At 35.7% G+C, this 21419-nt stretch overlaps 1 protein-coding gene across 1 annotated transcript in view; it reads right to left on the bottom strand.

The window, feature by feature from the left end:
• Positions 1-21419, bottom strand: part of cdh12b (cadherin 12b) — a 144073-nt gene that overhangs the window by 20493 nt on the left and 102161 nt on the right. The window contains exons 7-8 of the mRNA XM_082151890.1: positions 7178-7431; positions 3415-3551 (exon numbers count right to left, since the gene is read on the bottom strand). Of these exons, the coding sequence (XP_082008016.1) occupies positions 3415-3551; positions 7178-7431 (391 nt within the window). The remainder of the gene's footprint in view (positions 1-3414; positions 3552-7177; positions 7432-21419) is intronic.

The following is a 21419-nucleotide window of genomic DNA, read 5'->3' as shown; positions in this document are numbered from 1 at the left end:
AGCTCTATATTTAATGAAGAAGATCCAAAAAAAAAACATGAACTGGAAGTAATATATAGAATACGGATGTTTGTTTGCTCATGACCCGTATTGAAGTGGACAAATGTAATTGACAAATGCCCTCAAAATTCAAAAGCTATCTATGATTATATTTATATTTGATGATTGAATAAGTAATGCATAAGGAGGTTATAATGAACATACATAAAATAATATTCACTAATGATGTTGTTAATGTTACAATTTGCAACAAAATTTCATAGAAAATATCCTTAAAGCCTAGTAAGCTTTAGTCTAGTTGACCATGGCTTCAACAAGGACGGATTTAACCACTAGATGGTGATGTTGTATAAGAGTGAAATCACCAGACCTTTAGACAGAGTAACAAACAGTAAATGTGCCTCTATGAGAGTCTTTGTGATGTTTTTGTAATTTGCTTTGCAGGTTTGACAGACAATTTGTGTACATTAGCTTGTTATGAGAAAAACACTTTCCTTTCCATTAACTTGATTGTGACCCCGTTTTCAACTGGTATTGATGTAAACAGGGCAAACACTTATGTCTGCTGAAACACATTTTTTTCTAACTGTAGAGTAAAAAAGCTGTTTTCTTCAGCTAGCTGACTATTCATAGAAGGGATTATGTAAATCAAGGGTATCTGTGTGTTCTAATGGAAACTAAGGGCAGAAGTTTTCATCATGTGCAACAAGCGTGAAATGTTTGGAAACTGCGTGCTGACTCGTGCTTTCCTCAGCATTTTCATATTTAGTACAATATGATTCAGAGACTCCAGAACATCTGGAATTCCACCTGGTGTGACATTAACACTGCTAAAAAGCTCAGGAGAGAGGCAGAAATACAAGAATCTGCGAATTATGCTAGACTAGCTTGTGATGGTGTTAAACAGGTGTTCTGCGCATCTCGTAATCACTGGTTCTGAGAGATATAAAAGCAGTCACGCATGTTTTACAAGACTCTGTATAATGCTAGTGAGGGAATTGCACATCACACGCTGGTGAAAAGAGCATTTATAAGATGTAAGACTGCAAAAAAAAGGATGGTTCAATACTTCTTGTGTTCATATAAATTTACAGCTCCAAATAGCAGAGGTGGGTGAAAAAGTTTGAACAAACTAACTAACTAAATAACTTTTAGGGACATGCTAAATAGTAAATTAACTATTCAGTTGGGATGCCTGAACAATGATCTTTTTTTTATATAAATATATTTGATGTAATATGTATATGTCAATGTAACACAAAAAAGTGTGTGTGTGTGTATATATATATATATATATATATATATATATACACACACACACACATACACGTGTGTTATATATTTTTCTAATCAAGGTTTTAATCAATAAATAAAATATATTTTCAAACAACAATGTAATTATAATATAAATGTGTAATTCAAAAAAGTCAAAAATAGTAGAGATGGCTTAGTTTATTAAGAATTGAAATATATTATTTTTTCTAATATTCTAATATTCAGAAAGACATGAGTTATGAATGAAAGACTATGTGCTCTGTGATGTGCTCTGTGTTTCTCTTAATCTGAATGATTCCATCAGGGAAACAGAAGGAACAGAATGTAAAATTGTTTAAAATTTCACTGATAGTGAAAGAAAATGGATAAAAACTGAGCTTCTAATACATGGTGGACAATTCCCACTGCAGTAGAGGAGTGAAGTGCAACAGCTCTGACTTCTGCCAAGTCTCTCCCAAATTAGCTTTAGAAATCACAATTAGCATATCACCAGTGCAACCTTGAGAGACAGTGAGTAATAACCGTTACCATGGTGATAAAGGCTCAACTTTTAATGACCTCTCATCCCCATTCCGTCTTAATGAATGCGAGTCGCCGCGTTTGTAATTTTGATTGAGCACCACATAGCCTTCCAAGATAATGGCTTTGGTGACTTCTCAACGGATTTGACGACTTGATGACGATGGATTTGCTTATTTACGTGGTGATTCAATCCACAGATCTTTTCCGACACAAACACAATTACAGCACTGACAAGTTTGACGTTGGTGCGTGATCGCCTTTCAAATGGCTTCCTAAAATAGTAAATGCGAAATGTAGTTTGCAAACCCTTTTACTTCCATAATCTGAAGGCCTTTCCAAATGAAATAGCATTTTCAACCAGAAAGATAAAAATTAAAGGCCAGGACTTTGAGAATTGATTGGCTTATGAAAAAAGTGGGTGTTATTTAGCATAACTGAGGTGGCTGGAGGGGAGGGCTGACATTGTAAAATGTGATTCTGTTCTCAGTTACCCAATAAAGTACTGGTAATATAAGGTAACTGCATGGGTTAAGATTAGGTTTAGGGACAGGTCCAGGGTTACCTAGTTATTACCCAGTTATTGCAATTGCTATAATAAGTACATAGTATGTACACGTGGAAAAGGACTGTGCTACAGTACAATTTATTTGTGATGTCATCCTAAAAGGAAAGTCATTTAAGGGGTGGAGAATGTAAAAAAAAATAAAAAATAAAAAATAATAATAATAATAATAAATAATAATAAATACATAAAAAAATACTTTTAAAGTTCGGGGTCAGTAAGTTATAAAAAATTAATATATATATATATATCAGCAATTCCCTCACTAGCATTATACAGAGTCTTGTAAAACATGCGTGACTGCTTTTGTATGTATGTATTTTTATTTATTTTTTCATCAAGGACTGATTAAATTGATAAAAAAAGTGTATGCAAAGAGTTTTCATTTTGTTATAAAAGATTTCAAATAAATGCTGTTCTTTGAAAAGTTTCTATTCATTAAGAATCCTGAAAAAAGTATCACTCTTTTCACACAAAAAATAAAATGGGTAGCAGTATTTTCAACATTGATAATAATCAGAAATGTTTCTTGAACAGCAAATCAGCATATTACCATGATTTCTGAAGGATCATGTGACACTGACTGGAGTAATGATGTTGAAAATTCAGCTTTGTGTCACAGGAAAAAAATGACATTTTAAAATATATTCAAATAGAAAACTGATATTTTAAATTGTACAAATATTGCAGTTTTTACTATATTTTCGATCAAATAAATGCACCCTTGGTGAGCATAAAATAAAACTTGACTTTGAAACACTTCTATAAATGACCACACTGATGGCAAGGAACAACTAATTCCCCAGCAGTTTAAGAACTTGGGAACACATCAATTGTTAAATGCAGGAGGTCAAGGAGAAAAGAAAGACACTGTAGTAATGATACATATTCCAGGAGAGTCGTCATATTTTATGAATGCTCGTAAAAAGCAGACTTAATGGAATTTGCTGCTGACTGCGCAGTGATGGGCCACCGTAAATCCGTTAGATAAAATCCCTGCATTTAAGACAATTGCACTTTTATGAATCACTTCTGAGTTTCACAGGCATACTTACTAACTTTAGTGGCCACAACTGAAATGTTGTGCTGCGCTATACTCTCCCTGTCCAGAAGCTCATTGGTCGAGATGGTTCCTCTGACGGGATCGATGTCGAAGAAACTGTCCAGGTCGCTCTTCCAGTCAATGGAATACCTGAAGAACAAAGAACAGATTTAGTTCATTATTTGAGGGGCAAATTCACCCTTACCAGGCTAAGCACTTCTGTAGGCGATGTTCAAGGGTATATATTACCGTTTTTGTCCTTCTTTTCTCGTCCTCACAGTTTTGCACAGTGCTCATTATGTTTGATTTAGTCATGCGGCAAGCAGGCATGAAAATATTGTGCACTCTAGCGAACTGCCTATGTGTGGGTCCAGTTTTGAACAGATGTGATGTCGGTGTAATAGCCTAGCAACCTTGTTAACACACCCCGTAACCATTCTCAGGGGGTGTTTTACATGCGTCTCGGTGAGACTTTGCCCCCCAGTATATGCATGAGAAAGTTCGGTTTGCGATGACCTCGTTCACATATACTTGACGGTTTGGACTCATTCTCTCACAAACACTTTTTCAAACCTCAACTTCTGGACGTATTAATGCATGGCTGGTATTTTCAACACTGCTTGTTTGTTTATTTGTGGCTTGACCTAGAATTGAGCAAAGGGAAATTAAGTGGGAGAGCTGGGTGAGGTGGGATGCTACGGGGTTTATGGTTTACACATTTCAGCTGCTGCCTTGTTAAATTTACTCAAAAGGTGGTCAACAAAAAGAAAAAGAAAAACATCTGAGGATTTTTGTGCATTTGCATTGGATTCTCAACAAAAAGCCTTTGATGTTCTGATTCACAACCGTAAGGAGGCCTGATTCTCCATAATAATCATCATACACACCATACAGAGACTGCAGCAGTGGGAATGTAATGCATATAAATGACTCATTCTCAGTCTGTGTGTAACGATCACCAGCGAGAGTGCCCGGGATTACCATCAGAGGGCACTCCAACCCGGACAATCACCACACATCCACAGACTCCATTTCCCATAATCCTTTGCCCATCGACTAATCAGCCATGATCACATTCACCTGTATGTCATTACCTTGTTTAGCTCACCCTATATAAGCCTGGTTTTCACATTCGTTCCCTGCAAAGTCTTGTTTAGTGTTTGTACTGCAATTCCGAGCATTCTCTCTATTGATCCCGTGTAGTGATGGCAAAATGAGGCTTCCTGAACCACTGATACCTCGCAGCCCATTGCTTCAGCCAAAGGTTCATTACTCGAAGCTTCATTCAGCATTGCTCACTAGTGACACCTAGCTACTGTGCAAAGAAATAGCAGACAAATGCATTCATTCTGAACCAGTTTGTATGGACTGCCTTCCTGTGTTAGACCTTGCCTGTACTTTGGATTACGTTTTTGGATTACCCTTTCAGAATAAACTGCATTTGGATCCTCAACCTTCGTGCCTCGGAGCAGTATGTGACACTGTGTTAATATAGCACATTCAAAAGAGGACATTTTTGGGAAAAGAAAAGATTGCTCGAAACCCTCAGGCCATGTTTACACCTGGTATTAAGATGCATTTTGGTCGATCGGATTACAAGTAAACGAGGGAGACCCATTTACATCGGGTGATTTAATCCGTCTCATTTGTCCACTTCTGTCCTGATTTCTTCGAGGGGAGGGTCTATGGGTGGGTAAATGTATGTTTTTTTTTTTTCAGATCTTTAGATCTAATGGACAAAATAAGCTTGAGTAATTCACATATGAACACACGGGGAGCATCAGCTTTCGTTTCTGCTTTTACAGACGCAAGACCACGCTGAACGCAGTGAGTGCATGTTAGAAATGGTGAGAGAACACTGTGCTTGGTATGTTTTTCATCTTCAAAACAAACTTGGGTCTACACAAGTTTTGGTACATTTCTAATTAGCTGATCATTAACCTAATGTATATGAGCAAAGCCTTTTTTAATTGAATTTTTTAAACAGCAAATGCTGTAAAAAAAAAAAAAAAAAGAAGAAAAAAAAGCTTCAAACAGAATTTCAATATGATGCTTCATTAAACTTTACACGACTACGAGATTACAAAACAAACAGACTGATGAACAAATTATTCATTGTAGAAAGTAGTTAAGAGACCGGCTCGACAGACCCTTGGCTGTGCGGAGAGATGAAGCAGAACATCAAATTTGTCCTATTTTAACAACTTGCATAAGTCTTGTTCTATTCCTGTTGCATGATGTGAGAGTCAGTTAAACAAATGTCTATCTCCTGAATTTTAACTGGGGTCATGCAGTCAGGATAGTTTGAGCATATTCCTATGTTGACTCAAAGCTAAAACATTCATAAGTATTTGGAAAAATAAAGCAAACGATGTGGGTCGATTCAGATGAAATAGCAGCTTCGCTGGGCCTGAGATCCAAATGTGTAATGAGATAAATATCCCAGAGGAAATGAGTGTGTTAAAAAGCAAACATTCATAAATACAGATGCATCTGAGGACAAATTGATCTAAAATCAACATGGAAGGCTGTTCAAAACCCATTTTACTTCCATAATATGATGGATTTACAAGCGCAACATGATATTATTCAAGAAAAAAAAAAAAAATTTATAAAAGATTGCGAATATAAACATTTTATTTATAACAAAAACCTGTTGGTGTGTGGCAAGATGATGAAAGAATAGCTAAAGAGAATAGTGATAATAGTATCACTATAGAAGAGAATAGTGAGAATAGTAAATGCATGCACATTTCTCACTATTCTCTTTAACTATTCTTTCATTATTTCTCACTATTATCTTGGTTCTAGTCTGAACCTCTCTGATCAATCCTGAAACTGCAGTATTTTCCATGTCATTGCCTCATGAGGATTACTTTCTTATGTTTTATTTCCTCAATTGTCAGTCACTTTGGGTAAATGCATCTTCTAAATGTATAAATGTAAATCTGATATTCTGTACAGAACTTTATTCCTCCTATAATTTGCCCACTTAACTCTTCTTTGAGTGGTTTACCTCAAGATGTTTCAGTTTGTGAACTGAAGCTGACGTGAACAACACAGCTTCGGATAACTTTACTTCTTTCATAAGTCCATCCATTTCTGATCTCTCTAAAGCTCTTTTCTTGACTCCTGTAGCTTGAAAAAAAAAAACGTAAAAAGCTTTGAAAGTCGTTGAAACTTTCGATACCAAAAAGCACTTTAGCTATCCTGCACGCGGTGGACGCGCGCTGTGTATAGAAGTGTTTTAAAAGCTTTGTTCTCTTCGCACAGAAGCTCATTGGGGACTACTGTTTTCTGATGAGAAAGTGCCCATCCCCTATGAGCAATGTTACGATGTTTCTGAATAATTAACCAAGAAAGTCCCAAACAAAAGTAAAACAAAGCCCTTTCACAGATACAAATCCTTTCTTTGTCCATTTTGCTTTGTTATACTGAATGAAATATTCATAGAGAAACTGATTCACGATGCGTTATTAGTGTTGGGACACGGCAATGGTGCATCAATTGTTTGTCTTCTTGTAAAACTTTAAAAAGCAATCTTAAGAAGTGCAACTCTAAAACATAATGGATTGTAAATCGAGGTAAATCTTTCAGGATGTTGCTGTTTTGACCTGAGTGTGCACAAAGCTATAGAGATGTCTCAGATGGACTGTGTCCAATTATAATCTTTCTTTCTTCCAAAGGTACACTGGTGATGGCAAGGACGTAACTAACAACCCTCTCCGGTTACCAGCTCTGAGTCTTATTCTTTTGTATATGCTGTGTTTGCGTACCTGACTGGACTGTTCCCTGCGTCGAGATCCTGTGCAGTCACGGCTCCTATGATGGTGCCTTGCGGCGTGTCCTCGTAAACATCCATCGTGTAGGAGGGTTTGCTGAAGACGGGAGGCTCATCCACATCCAGAACGTTTATCTTTACTGTTGCGGTGTCTTTAAACGGGCCAAAACTGTGGAACCGTGGATCCAGGTGTGCATTCGAGGCCTCCACTTTAAATGTGTACGCCTTTTTGGTCTCATAGTCCAGCGGCTGAGAGAAAGAGAAACAGAAAAGAAAAAAAGAAAAAAAGAAAGGTTCAGGTAAAGTGCCTGTTGAATTAGGCAAAACCAGGGGGGTCAACGTTTGGCTGTTTATATATATATATATATATATATATATATATATATATATATATATATATATATATATATATATGTTCATAAGTTCTGTTTACAATTTTTTTTATATATATATTTGACTTAAAGAGCACTTTTCAAAATGTTGGGGTCGGTAAGATTTGTTGCTTTAAAAAAAATTATCTTATGCTCACCAAGGCTTCATTTATATGATAAAAAAAATACAGTAAAACTGTAATATTGCAAAACATTATTACAATGTGAAATACCAGTTTATATATTATATATAATATATATAAATATATTTAAATATATTTATTTATGTGATGCAAAGATGAATTTTCCGCATCATTACTCCAGTCTTCAGTGTCACATGATCCTTCAGAACGTTTTTTTTATATATTTTTTATGGAAACCGTGATATATATATATTTTTTTTTTGATTTAATATATATCTCAAAAGAACAGCATTTATTTGAAATATATTTTTTTGTAATATTATGCATTTCTTAAATGTCATTTTTGTTCGATTTAATTCATGTTTGCTGAATATTCAAGTATGTTTATGTTTTTCTTTTTTTTTTTTCTTTTTTTTTTTTTTTACTTAGTAGATGTTGCAACATACAGCATCAGATTCTAAAAGAAGCTAATGAATAGTATCCAGGTATTATATAACTCCTCCATGTTAGCCATTCATTGAGGTCTTACATTAAGGCTTAATTCATTTATTTGCGTTTTATCTTTTTCTCTTTTTTTGCTGGAATTGCTCACTTTGATCATAATGAATGCAGGCCCTTTCTCAGATCTCGAGTGTGTCGATGTCTGGGGAAGTTTGTCACAATTGCTTTCAGGCATGTCAAACAAACAACACACACTCCAAAAACGGTTCTCTCGTGCTCCTTTGTGCATTTTCTCCTGATTTTGCTCCCCTCCCCCCTTGATTCGGGGCCCTGTTTTCTGCTGATATCTATCTTTAAATTCTCACTTCAGTTCTTCTGAATCAAAGATTGTCTGTCATCAGTACGACAGCCATATAATGTGCTAGTGTGGATGATTGTGGTCTTGCACCACCAAATCAGAGCAGCCCATCTATAGAGATGAAAATCATACAATGCTATTGTACAATCACAGCTTTCTGTCTCTGTCAATCTGTCTCGCTGGGGGATAGCGAAAGGGCGAAGGAGACAAAGATCATATATCTGACCTGTATACGGTTTCCATCATGAGCAATTTAGTGCGGTATCATCTTTAGATGAAAACAAACACCACAGGTATAAATGAATGGCACCCGCAGACCCGTAAATACACAGCATATGCACTCTATATGGCAGTAACATGTATTTTGCACCTGCAACTTCTAAAGCAAACAGTTTATAAGCAGAGAGAGGGGGAAAAATTAACGCCAGCTTTAGGTGAATGGCAACTCCAAATCGTTTGGGATTTGCCTGTGTCAGATGCCCTTGCTGAAGTTTCCACACCGACTAAATCAAATGGTGCTAATTAGAATCCCAATCAGGTTAAAGTGAACCTCCAAAAACTGCAGTCGCTAATTAGCTAATGTTCTTGTTGACATGAAAACAGAAACATTGGTATTACTGAAGTCTACTTAAATACAGGGAAAGTAAGCTTACAGTTGCCCACAAGTAATTAGGACCCAAGTCATTTTATACAAAATATATTTTTCTCATTATTCAAACTAGCCTATGGCCTTCTGTGTCCCACAGAGACGACACTGTTTGGCCTTTAGAGGCCAAGAGATGCATTGATATTAAGGTCGCAAGCTATGGAAATATGACAGAAAGGCAGTTAACAAGCAAAATTGCTTGGTTTTCAGAAAAAAAGGACACATGGAGGACTTCTGTCTTCTTTAATATGCATAACGCTAATAAAACTGTATTTCCATCCGGACGACATTATGCCACGTCCCTCATTTCAATCAGAACGCACAGTCTTTGTAACTCTAATTTGAAACAAAAGCTATAAATTGCTCTCTGACTGTCATTTCATGTGGTTATTTTCCATTTAGGTCCCCTCAAAGGGATCTTTAGTGATGCTCATATTGAATTATGGCTTGATCTTCACAGTCGCATCGCCTGAGAAAGCCCTGCGCCGCCTTATGATATTTCCCTCCATGACACAATATTTTCATTTATACTCCCGCAGAGAGTTTTCAAGGTCATTTAAACTATTTGACCACATAACAGCTTTGCTTCGGTATAAATTATAATACTTAGAAACAGAAACAGATGAGACATGAAACTGCATCCGCCTCAGCTCTGTACCAATGGTGACTTCATGAAAATGGGTTATTTGTTGCAGGCAGACACATTTCAAACCATCTTCTTTGCTTGGAAGATGATCAATTCCCATATTACATATGAATACAATATCTGATAGACTTACAGACTGGAAAGAAAGAACATATGAACTGTGCACAGCCTTGGACTTCAAGCGCATGAGCCAGCAGTGTGTCAAAATGAAAAATAATGAGAAGTTGAATGTGTTAGCCGCCTTATCCTCATGTAAGGAGTGTGATCCTACTTTACCAATCAAAAGTTTGGAATATTTTTTGTTTTTTTGAAAATAAGTATTTTAGGCTCACTAGAAGGCTACATTTATTTGATCAAATATGCAGATAAATATAGTCATATTGTAAAATATTATTACAATTTAAAGGAACTGATTTCTATCTTAATACATTTTAAAATGTAATTTATACCTGTGATGGTACACATTAAATTGATCAAAAGTGGTAGAACAGACGATGCAATGTTAACTTTCTAATAATCAAAGAATGTATCCCAGTTGCCAAAACAAATATTAGGCAGCAAAAACTGTTTTCGAAACTGATAATAAGAACATTATTAATATCTGAGCACCAATAATAACTGATAATAAATGAGCATCAAATCGGATTTCAGAAGGATCATGATATACTGAAGACATGGCTGCTAAAAAATCTGCTTTAAAAATTACATTTTTAAATATATAAAAATAGAAAACAGTTCCTTTAAATTGTAATAATATTTCACAATGTTACAATTTTACCAATCACCCCAAGAGACTTTTAGAAAAAACATTGAAAAGCCTTATTTATTTAACATTGTTGATCGGTAGTGAATATTCCTTAAGCATGACGAATGGGAAAGAATCACTCCATTATGCCATATGCACATTTCCAAGCCAACACCTGCTCTTATTACCATGTGCATCAGATTCCCATTTGAGTTTTCACGACAGGTGAGGTGAAAAGGGTGAACCAGACGTGGCGTCTCTCCGAGCCCGTGTCCGGTATTGATGGTGGACGGACGTGAATGGTGATTAAATGTCAGAGGAAGCTGCAGGATTATTGGAGGTGAGGAGGTTTAGCCTAGAAGAATGTCAAGAGCATCATTGCCCTTTTAGTGTGTGTGAGTGGCCACATCACCCCGGCGGCCCTAGTTAATGACTTTATGCCGAGACAAGAGAAGAGACAGAGGGAAAAAGCGAGAGAAAGAGAGAAAAGACGCCGGAAGGGTAATGACAGTGACTCAAACCTAATGAAAGGCTCTCAAGTGTGTCACTAGTTGTTGATGAAACTGAATCACAATCTGAACACTATATTTTACAACATCTTTTACTTGGAAAGGTCCTGAATGCTTTAAGTTGTGCTGTCAACACTAAACCCTTGATCATGAGAAGTATAGCTGTTGCTGTAACAGCACAGATTTGTATTTAGCCACTCACTGATTATACATGAGGACTGAAAATATTTATTTATCAAGAAAATGTTCAGAGACATTCACCTAAGATATCAGCTCTTGAATTGGTAAATTTTCTGAGACAATGTCTGTTTTTCCTTGCCTATCACTGTATATGGGTCAGATAGAAAAAAATAACATGTCAAATATTCATAAACACTGAAATATCTGGCAGTGAATTAATGAATTGAGACTACACACCGGATTCAAACTAATTTGCAGCTCCATCTATTGATTTGTCATTACAATCAGACAGAAAAACTGACAAAATAACTGTATTTTGCACATCCCGAATCCATTAACTATTATCTATCAGCATAAAACAGGAGAGTTACACACTCCACCATTATTTAACTTAATGGCTGATGCCACCTCTAGTGAATATTGTCATTACAAAACATTGATCTTCAATTAAAGGTCACAGTATCAGGATACGACGGGGAGGACAATAACTCAAGAGACACACAGAAAACCTCAGGTGTTAAAATGAAACATTTACACAAAATAAAAAAATGCTACTGAGAGAAAGTCATTTAAAACATTTGATTGAACAAAAATGTTGCTCAAGGAAAATGGCAGTAGCACCACAAAGTAAATTATTTACACAGCGCAGCAGTGTATAATACTATAAATAGTCATTTCTTATTTATTTTTTAACTGGTCTATTAACATTGTAATTATATTAATTTGAACATTATAAACTGGGGACTGAATCGCATGCATTTTCTGGTGTTGCTAACAGGATACTGTTCAAAAGAAGTCAGAAAAAAAAAGAAAAAAAAATATTCAGTAAGACTGCATACAATTAATTAAAGTGACATTAAATACATTTATAATGTTACAAAATATTTATATTTCAAAATAATGCTGTTCTTAATGAAACTTCTATTCATCAAATAATCTAAAAAAATAAATAAAAAAATAAATGAAGTATCATGGTTTCCGCAAAACTATAGGCAGCACAACTATTTTCACCACTGATGTAATGGTTATGTTCTATATGTGACTCTAATGTTGTTTTTCCTTTGGTTCCCATATTTCCTTCCTGTGTTTAAGGTGTATTCAGGCCAACTCGAAATTATTGTAATTACAAGATTCCAACTTGAAAAAGGCATTCACGTCCTCATAGAACTTGTAACTACAGCTTGTAAACTGGAAATTTTCAGAGAGCTCCTACTTGTATACCTGACCATTGCAGGTTCATTTGGGCGTTGATAGTGCAGCTTCCACGTCACGCGGTGCCATCTTGAAATTGCGGTAATTACGACATCCAGTGAAACGCAGCATTAGTTCCTGTTCCCTTTGTTCCTGTTGCTAGTTAGTTTCTATGATTACTTATTGGTCCATTGATTATGTTCACCTGAGTCTTGTTTGGTTCCCCATTTAACCATGAATGTAAGCCCTCAGTTTGGTTCTCCTCATTGTCCTGTATTGTCTTTACTTGTGTGAAGCTGTTACGCTATTTTTACCTTCTGGATAGCCTTCTTTGGCTTATTTTTGGTAAATAAACTAAAACAGCTGCAATTTAGATCCTCTGCTCATCTTTCTTTGCCTGCACCATGACAATTGATAATAATAAAAAATGATTGAGCAGTAAATCAGCATAATAGAATGATATATGAAGGATCATGTGACACTGAAGACTGGAGTAATGATGCTGAAAATCCAGCTTTACCATCACAAGAATAAATGTAATTTATATATAATTACATATATTTTTATATGTTTACTTATTAACATATATTTGTTTATAAATATGGATATTCAAATTTTGCAAAATATATTATAATGTGTTTATTTTGGTTTTAGATTTAATAATAATATGTTTAATTTATATAGTGCTTTACAATCAAAGTGCTCAATAAACATAAATAAATCAAAAACAGGACAAATAGAAGAAACAATACAGAATACACATCAATAACCACTGACGATCATGGAATCTGAGTGAAATGCATAGTCCAGGGTGAAAAATATACAAATATCTCATCCAAACAGAATGAGCAGTAGGGTAAAAATGAAGTAACCTGAGTATAGTCCCTCATAGAGTGGGTATATCAAGCAACGAACTGCATCTTGAATGCCACAGAGCCCAAACGACTGCAAACGCCAGGACCCCAAACGGCAAATGGGAACACTCGATGATGACGGCCACTATTGCACAAAATCCTCCCGTCAAAGCCAGCATTGCCAGGTCAGCAGTTTTTCCCTACACCAAACATTATTTGCAACATTATTTGTGCTCTGTTGCTTGTGATTAGAAACAAAGACTCAGCTTTCAAATTCTGTGATGAAATTCAAACAATAAATGCTGTTTTGATGCACTTAATTGTGGCGTGACATGTCGCTGTACACCTCAGCTCAAGCAGCAGCGTTGAGCGAGAACTTTTTCTTCCACTTTAATACAGGTTATATCTCAAACATGAGTTGGATACTACAGTACAACTTACTGAAATGAATCATGTCTCATGTAATCACTCAATCAGTGTTTCAACCACGGAAAGATGTCAATAAAAACAGTCACTTAACATTGAATTGACCTCAGGAAAGTTATCAAGTGTTAACAAAAAACACTAGAGAGGAGCTTATTTACTGTTAATTATATATGGATGCTTGAATAAATTTGTCATGAAGACAAGTGTTTATGAGCAACTGAGTTGCATACAAACATTTCCATTTTTAGTTGAGTGTATCTTATATCTTATTATTCTATCTAAAAATAAATAGCAGTTGAATATAGCTCTGTTGCTAATTGTATAGTAATGTACCAAATGAGAAGGTTCCCTGTATAGTTTTGGGAGAGATTTTTTGTCCTCAAGAAAATAAAATATCGGTATCGGCAGATTTCATTCTGAATAACTGGCTATCAGTATCGGAAGATAAATGTAGCATCAGTACATCTGTATAACAGATACATTTGGTCTGAGAAGCTAAAAGCTTTGAAGAACATTAATCAACACTACGTAGATCAAAGGCCTCAGGAAAGGTGTTAGTAGTTCAGGCAGTACGTGTATGTGTGTACGTGAGGGAAATACTCATTTCCGTATCTGCGTGTACCGACACTTAAACGTTACCAGAACAAAAGACACTTTAAATTCAACACTTCATGCCACTGAACTCTTTGATATGGTAATGTGCTCCCTCCTTGCACTGGTGTGAGTGCCAGCAGAGAAATCCAGATGATCGCAGCCCAAGCCGTCAATGCCAGTTGTGGGAATTGAATAATTGCGCACCTGATCCTGAAACAAACAACATCCATTGTGTAGGTGCAGATGCTCTGAGCCGTTTGGTGCAATGTAAATATGTCTGCCATTAGCATTCTCTTCATGATTATTTCTAAAACACTAAGGGGCTTTTAGAACGCAGCGTCACTGTCCTCTGGAGAATTTCTGCTGCAACTCAGGTTGTAGATGTGAGAGCGCTTTGATGTAAAGTTAGTTTTTATTTCCATTAGCGGATCTGTGCTTATTCTTTGTAACCAATAGGAGCTCTAGCAGACATTTTGCCCACACAGCCAAATACTGCATTATTCTATTCTTACTTAAGAAGATCTTTGTGAAATCAATAGCTATTATTAAAGTCAGCCCTTTAATCCTCAGGGCTTCTCTGCACGATATCAATACACCCTCCTATTAGTATGCAGAACCCGCTCCCAGATTTTCGTAAAGCTTAATGCAGTTTGCCTTCATCTAAATAAGATTACAATGTGAAGCACCCGGAAAAAGTGCTCCTCTTGTTGTTGTTACAGTGCGCCTGTTAGCCTTGGCCTGTGAAACAGCTTCAAGTTTTCATGAAAAGGCTGTTTCTTTTCTTTTTTTTTTTTTTTTGCATGAGCCCATCAGCTCGTTGGCTCACTTGTACACTTTCCTCTTTAGGACGCAGGATGCAGGATAATGCATATTTAATAAGAGCTGGATTTGTGTTTGTGTTTGGAACAGTATTACTCTAACACAACTTTTTTCATTCCCTTTTCAAGGTGGGCACATAAATTGGACAAATGGAACAGATACATTTATTGTAGTTCTGCCTGCCACCTGTAATTCCTACTATGCAGTCCGTCTCCATATTATGTTTAAAAATACTGTACAAATATGATCACATTATCACATTTAAGTGAGCATATTTAAATGTAAATCTTTGGCTTGGGAGGAAATTTCTATTTTTGCCATGTCCCTGGGTGCTGAACTTATAACATTGACAAATTTATATATATATATATATATATATATATATATATTTATATATTTATATATATATATATATATATATATATTTATATATATTTATATATATTATTTTTTTATTTATTTTTTTATTTATTTTGGGTGTTTTTTTTTTTTTTTTTTTTTTTTTTTTTGGTTAAATTTTTTTTGTATGTTTTCTTGTGAGTAGTGTTTTAATAAGTAATCTCTATTTATATCATCTAACAAACAAAATTTTGGTTCTAATAATATTATAATCTAGGAATTTATGTCATTTTTAGAGTGTTATTAAACAAAAAAATTCCATATATGGCATTTTGACATTATCTTGTGTGTATTTGACAGTTTAAGTGCAATAAACAGAGAAAACGAACTCAATTTAGTTCTGAGAGGAATATACACTACCATTCAAAAGTTTGGGGTCGATAAGATTTTTGTCTCTTATGCTCAGCAAGGCAGCATTTATTTGATAAAAAATTCTGTAAAAACAGAAAGACTGCTTTCTATTTAAAGAAATCTGGCCTACTTATATTTGCACCTTGCGCATAATAATTATATGATGACACACTTTCAGCGCCAGAGAAAACAACAGCAGTACATCTTAATGCAGTGGTGCGAGATTCTTTTTGGACACCTGGAAAGCAAGAGGCTTTAATGAAACAAAAGGACCCAATTACATATTCTATTTTGTCAGAATGTGCTTAATTACTGGCAATGCAAGCCATGGCCAGGATGTTTTTCTGAGGTAAAGAACCTGTCTGCATATCCTGCTGATCTGGGTGGATAAGAGCTCATTTAATCAGCATGAATGAGTGCATTACAGGATCATCACGCAAGTTAGCTTGATGTATTTGATTAGCGAAACTGCACAGTGGATAATTTGTATTGACACAAAGACACAGCTCCCAAAATAAGTCCACTCGGCTAGTGCACGACTTTAGAGAGTACTTGAAACTGCAATTGTGCAGTTCTAAAATTATACTCTTAGGAACCTTTTTGCTGACTTAATTTGCTTTATATTCTGTAACACTCTGGCAAACTGCAAACAAATGTGCGTCAGCGAGGTACAATATGGAAAGGCAGCATCATTCTGAAAGAAATAGATGGAAAATATTTGAAAACAGAGACAAATATAATAAATTACTTTTAACCTATTGTCCACATACAGACACTACTCATCCAGATGCACTTTTTTGACGTGACAACATTGAATTTGCAACTCTTTACCGCTATCTTGGCAATAACCATAGTCTTAAACTAGTTTGAGTAGACAAATATGACAAATTATGCTATCTATCTACAACACAAAAAATTGCAGAATTTGTATTCAAGGGTATACATTTGATTACCAGTAACCATGCTGTTGATATCCTAAATCAATAAAAAAATATAAAAAATATATAAAAAAAAACATACAGAATGCATACATATTTACAATAACACGTCCAGAATGGAAGCCTATAGCTTTTCAACAATTGCACATCATTTTGAAGTATAAACACATCTCTTAAACAGTGGTTTCCATTATAAGTGAATTGCTGTAAAACATGTCTCTCATGCATTATTAAAAACTGAGGGACAAATCAAAATTAGTGTCTTTGTAAATCAGTAGGATGCCACAAATGCAACGTCTAGACATTACATTGAAAACAACCTCAATATTGCTGTAAGCCTCTTAGCTGGAAGTACAAAGATTGCAGGTTGGAAGATAAAAGTAATTGGAGAGTATCAGCATGGCACCTTTGAGGAGATGTAGCCATCAGTGGGTTTTAAAGGGTTAGTTAAACCAAACATGAAATTTCTTTCATTAATTACTCACCCTCATGTAATTCCAAACCCGTAAGACCTTCGTTCATCTTGGGAACACAAGTTAAGATATTTTTTTATGAAATCCGAGAGCTTTCTCGGATAATTATTAATAATAAATTAAAAGAAGTGAAAAGTTGTAATTATGAGAAAAAGACAATAACGACAAAATGTGACTTTTTCTCGTAATTGACTTTTTGTCGCACTTTTGACTTTCTCAATTATTAATTAGTATCTCATAGTTTTGTATTTTTATCTTATATGATTATGACTCGGCATTTCATAGTTTTAACTTTCTCTCACGTAATTATTTCATTATTATTATTTTTATTTTTATTTTATTTTAGTCACAAATTACATCATAATTATGATTTACCAAAGCATTTTTGTTTTGTTTCTTATGTTTTGTCCCTGTGTCTCATTTTCGGTTCATGGCCCACTAATTGAGAACCTTAAAGGGAACTGCACTTGAAATTGCTGAATATTTTGCCATAATGCGCTTCACAGAATCAGTAGCCGAATCTCTTAAACTAGCATGCAACCACACAACCAAATTCATAAACTGTATCTCACAACACTGTTCCACGAGTATTGGCCAATACATCAAACTTGACATTGTTTTAAAACGGAATGATCACTGGAGGTAAACACAGCAGTGTGTGCTCTGCATTGAGCAGAAGTGTCTGGGAATAGACGGTAAGGCCTACTCCAACCACAGCAGGGTTTAGAGGTGCAAACAGCCCTCTATTTGGAGCCAGCAAAGCATGCAGAGCCCTCTACTGCTAAATGAGTTTTTTCTGCGTCGATAATTCATGTTGTAACTGGGAAGTGTGATGTCTTCGTTGACATGGTGTTATCTCACCGTAGTAAAAAGGATAAAGTGATCTTTGGGATTTTCGAAATAGGTAAACTCAGACACACACACAAAACTAGGGCACAACAAATGTATATTGCACACCAGGTTTGAAATGATGCATATATCCGCAGGCACACAGGTAATGTCATAACACACCTTTGGTTTCTAGATTCTTGACATTTTGTGGTATAAAATATCCCCACTAATAACCTCAGTTCACAGCGCTGACACAAACACAGCGCTAACATCGCGTCACCTTCAGACTGCTGCTCTCAGCTAAAGTTTTTATATATCCTCTTTCTTTACCACATGCCGTGCATGCTGACATTCCTACTTGTACGTACACACACACACACACACACACACACACACACATACTGGATGTGGAGTCTTTGATATGTATAATCGGATATAATCAAGTACACATCATCACATCTTTGTCACTTGTCTGTCATGTCATTATATTTCACATTCACACTTTTGCATGAAGGTAAACAAGCTGTTTCTGTTTCCCAATACGATATTATTCCTCCTGGCTGTTTGAAATAGCATAATAGCATACTATTTCTGCAGAATATACAATGTAAACTGTGCACTGTATGCAAATTTTCCACATGAATGACCTACTTTCCATTTGCACGGAATACTATATCCCACAATACAATGCACTTGACTTGACATTCCAGCTGCATCTGAAACCGCATACTACCTATTATATAGTAGGTGAGAAAAACAAAAGAATTATGTCTGAATTCACAGTGCTAATAAAAGAGAAGGACAAAATACCCAGATGACCTACTACTTCCGGCGAGATTCTGAAGTGTGCATACGATGGACACTTTACTATCCCATGATGCAACGGGAGAGGATTTGTGAATGGCAGAGAAGTGATGCAAATGAAGCAGATCACATGATGATGACAACATGGCGAATGTAGTACGTCCATATTACATTCATACCACACACATTTATATACAGAACACACTTTTTTGTGTCATTGCGTACAATTTTCTAATGGAGAAACAAGATATTTACAAAAGCTAACCAGACAAACTGAATGTGACAAGGTCATGTGACAACAATGTTACAAACTACAGTTTGAAATCTTTATTATTGCATAATGCATTCTGTTTCACACAGTAAGCTAGTATTCCCTTTTGAACGTTGCCCTTTTTATTTATTTTACCAGTATATTAATCAGGAGTCACCCATAGGTGGCACTGCTTTCTCCTGTTGGAAACCTACAGTTCCAACTTCCTGTTCCCAAACACATGTAGAAAATGTAGAGTAAACATGGATAAACAAGGCTATCCAATGTGATTTTTACATGCAAGACTTTCCTCCTTCCCAAACGATCTCAAATCAGGTGAATATGCCATTACTTTTTTATCACGGAAGAGGTGAGTCATTAAAATCCCAGTGACAGTGGCAGTTTGAGCACTCTCAGCTGATTTATAGATCAAACAGCACATTAATGACATACTTAATGAGGGATGAGAAACTCTGACAGAGTAGGACACTGCAGGAATGAGTCATTAGACTGAAGGCATGTAAGCCTGTGCCTTACTTTCAGAAGTCATGTTTCCATGTGGCAATTGAAGAGCAGCATCGATTATTGTGTTGACATTCTGCCACGGATGTCCATCTGCCTCACACTTTTTCTTGTCATGTTGTGTTAGCCTCTCTGCAGCTCAGATTGTCTTCAATGTTTTGCCATTGTTTCTTTGTTTAAGTGAACTATGTGATAATTAGTAGGCCTATATTCTGTGTTGTGTTGCCAACTCTGAGGGAGTGGGAGACGGTGAGATCCTGTGGGATCAGACTTCTCTCACAACTTAAAAGAATAATTGCTTTTGTTTACTAATGGGAGAAACGAGCATCATTTGTTTTTGATGACTAATCACGAGCTGACCCACTTTCTGGGAATTCGGGGCTGTTGTTGCTTCACACCACCGCACAGAATGCTGACTGGTGTGAAATGTAAATCTCCCAACGTGGTTATACCTGACCGTTTGGTTATATGTGTCTATTTGTGTGTACATCAAAGTCCAAAACATTGGGGTCGGTAAGATCTTTTGAAAGAACTCTTGCTCACCAAGGCTGCATTTATTTGATCAAAAATACAATAAAAACAGCATTATTGTGTAGTATTACAATTATTGCAGCTGTTTTCTGTTTTACTATGTTTCTGTGATGGCACAAGCTGAATACTCCAGTCTTCATTGTCACACAATCCTTCAGAAATTATTCTAATGAGCTGCTTAATATTTAATATTAATATAATATTTATATATATATATATATATATGTATATATATATATTATTATTTTTTTGAAAAGCTTAATAGAAAGTTTATGTATAGCATTAATGTGAAATATAAACCTTTTTTTTTTTTTTACATTATAAATGTTTTTACTGTCAGTTTTGATCAATTTAATGGATCCTTACTGAATAAAAGTATGAATTAATAATTTTTTTATTCAAAATAAACAAAAACAAACAAACTTTTGAATGAAAGCGTATCAATTTGATAGTGTGTCAAATCAATTTCGGTTCAGTAATGTTTTCCCCAAAATAATTTAACATTCACATATATTCATTATTATTAGTATATAGATAACCACACACACACACACACACACACACACACACACTAAACCACAATATATGTTATTTAATAGCAGATTTTCATTGTGACAAAGAAACCTTTCCTGAGTAATTTTCACAAAAAACTGTGACAACTGGCCCTGGTCTGCCCTAAATGTAAAATATGTGGGGTCTGTAGCATAAAAGCCTCTTCTCTATATTTAGTGTTTCAATTACCGCTTTCACAAAACACTCATTTCATGCACATTCGCTAACAGGCACACAAATACACAATACACCACAAAGCATTTTAATCTGACAAGAACATCCTTTGAGTAGAACCGAAGATAAGGGTGACTCGCTGCATGTGTGTGTGTGTGTGTGTGTGTCTGTGTACACATATAAGCATGTGTATGCGCATTATTGTGCCGCCGAGTGTTTATTTGAGGAATTGTAAATAGGGATGTTTCGCACAATTGTTGCGGGGATCGGCAGGGCCTATTGTTTGCTTTAATCGCTACTTTAGCCGAGAGGTTGTCTAAACATTTTCATGATCTCCTGTGCTGCCCATGTTCAAGCTGACAGTAGAGCAGGTAATCACTCACAATCCTTAAGCCTTGATGATCCTCTCAACACACAGACACACACACACGCAAATACATCTCATTCAGTCGGCCAGCACAGAGCACCATTCAGCCAAAGCCCCGCTAT

Source organism: Leuciscus leuciscus, assembly GCF_965113295.1.
Source record: "Leuciscus leuciscus genome assembly, chromosome: 21".
NCBI lineage: Eukaryota > Metazoa > Chordata > Actinopteri > Cypriniformes > Leuciscidae > Leuciscus > Leuciscus leuciscus.
Note: the sequence above shows the minus strand (reverse complement) of the source record. Positions and strands in the feature narration are given on the sequence as shown.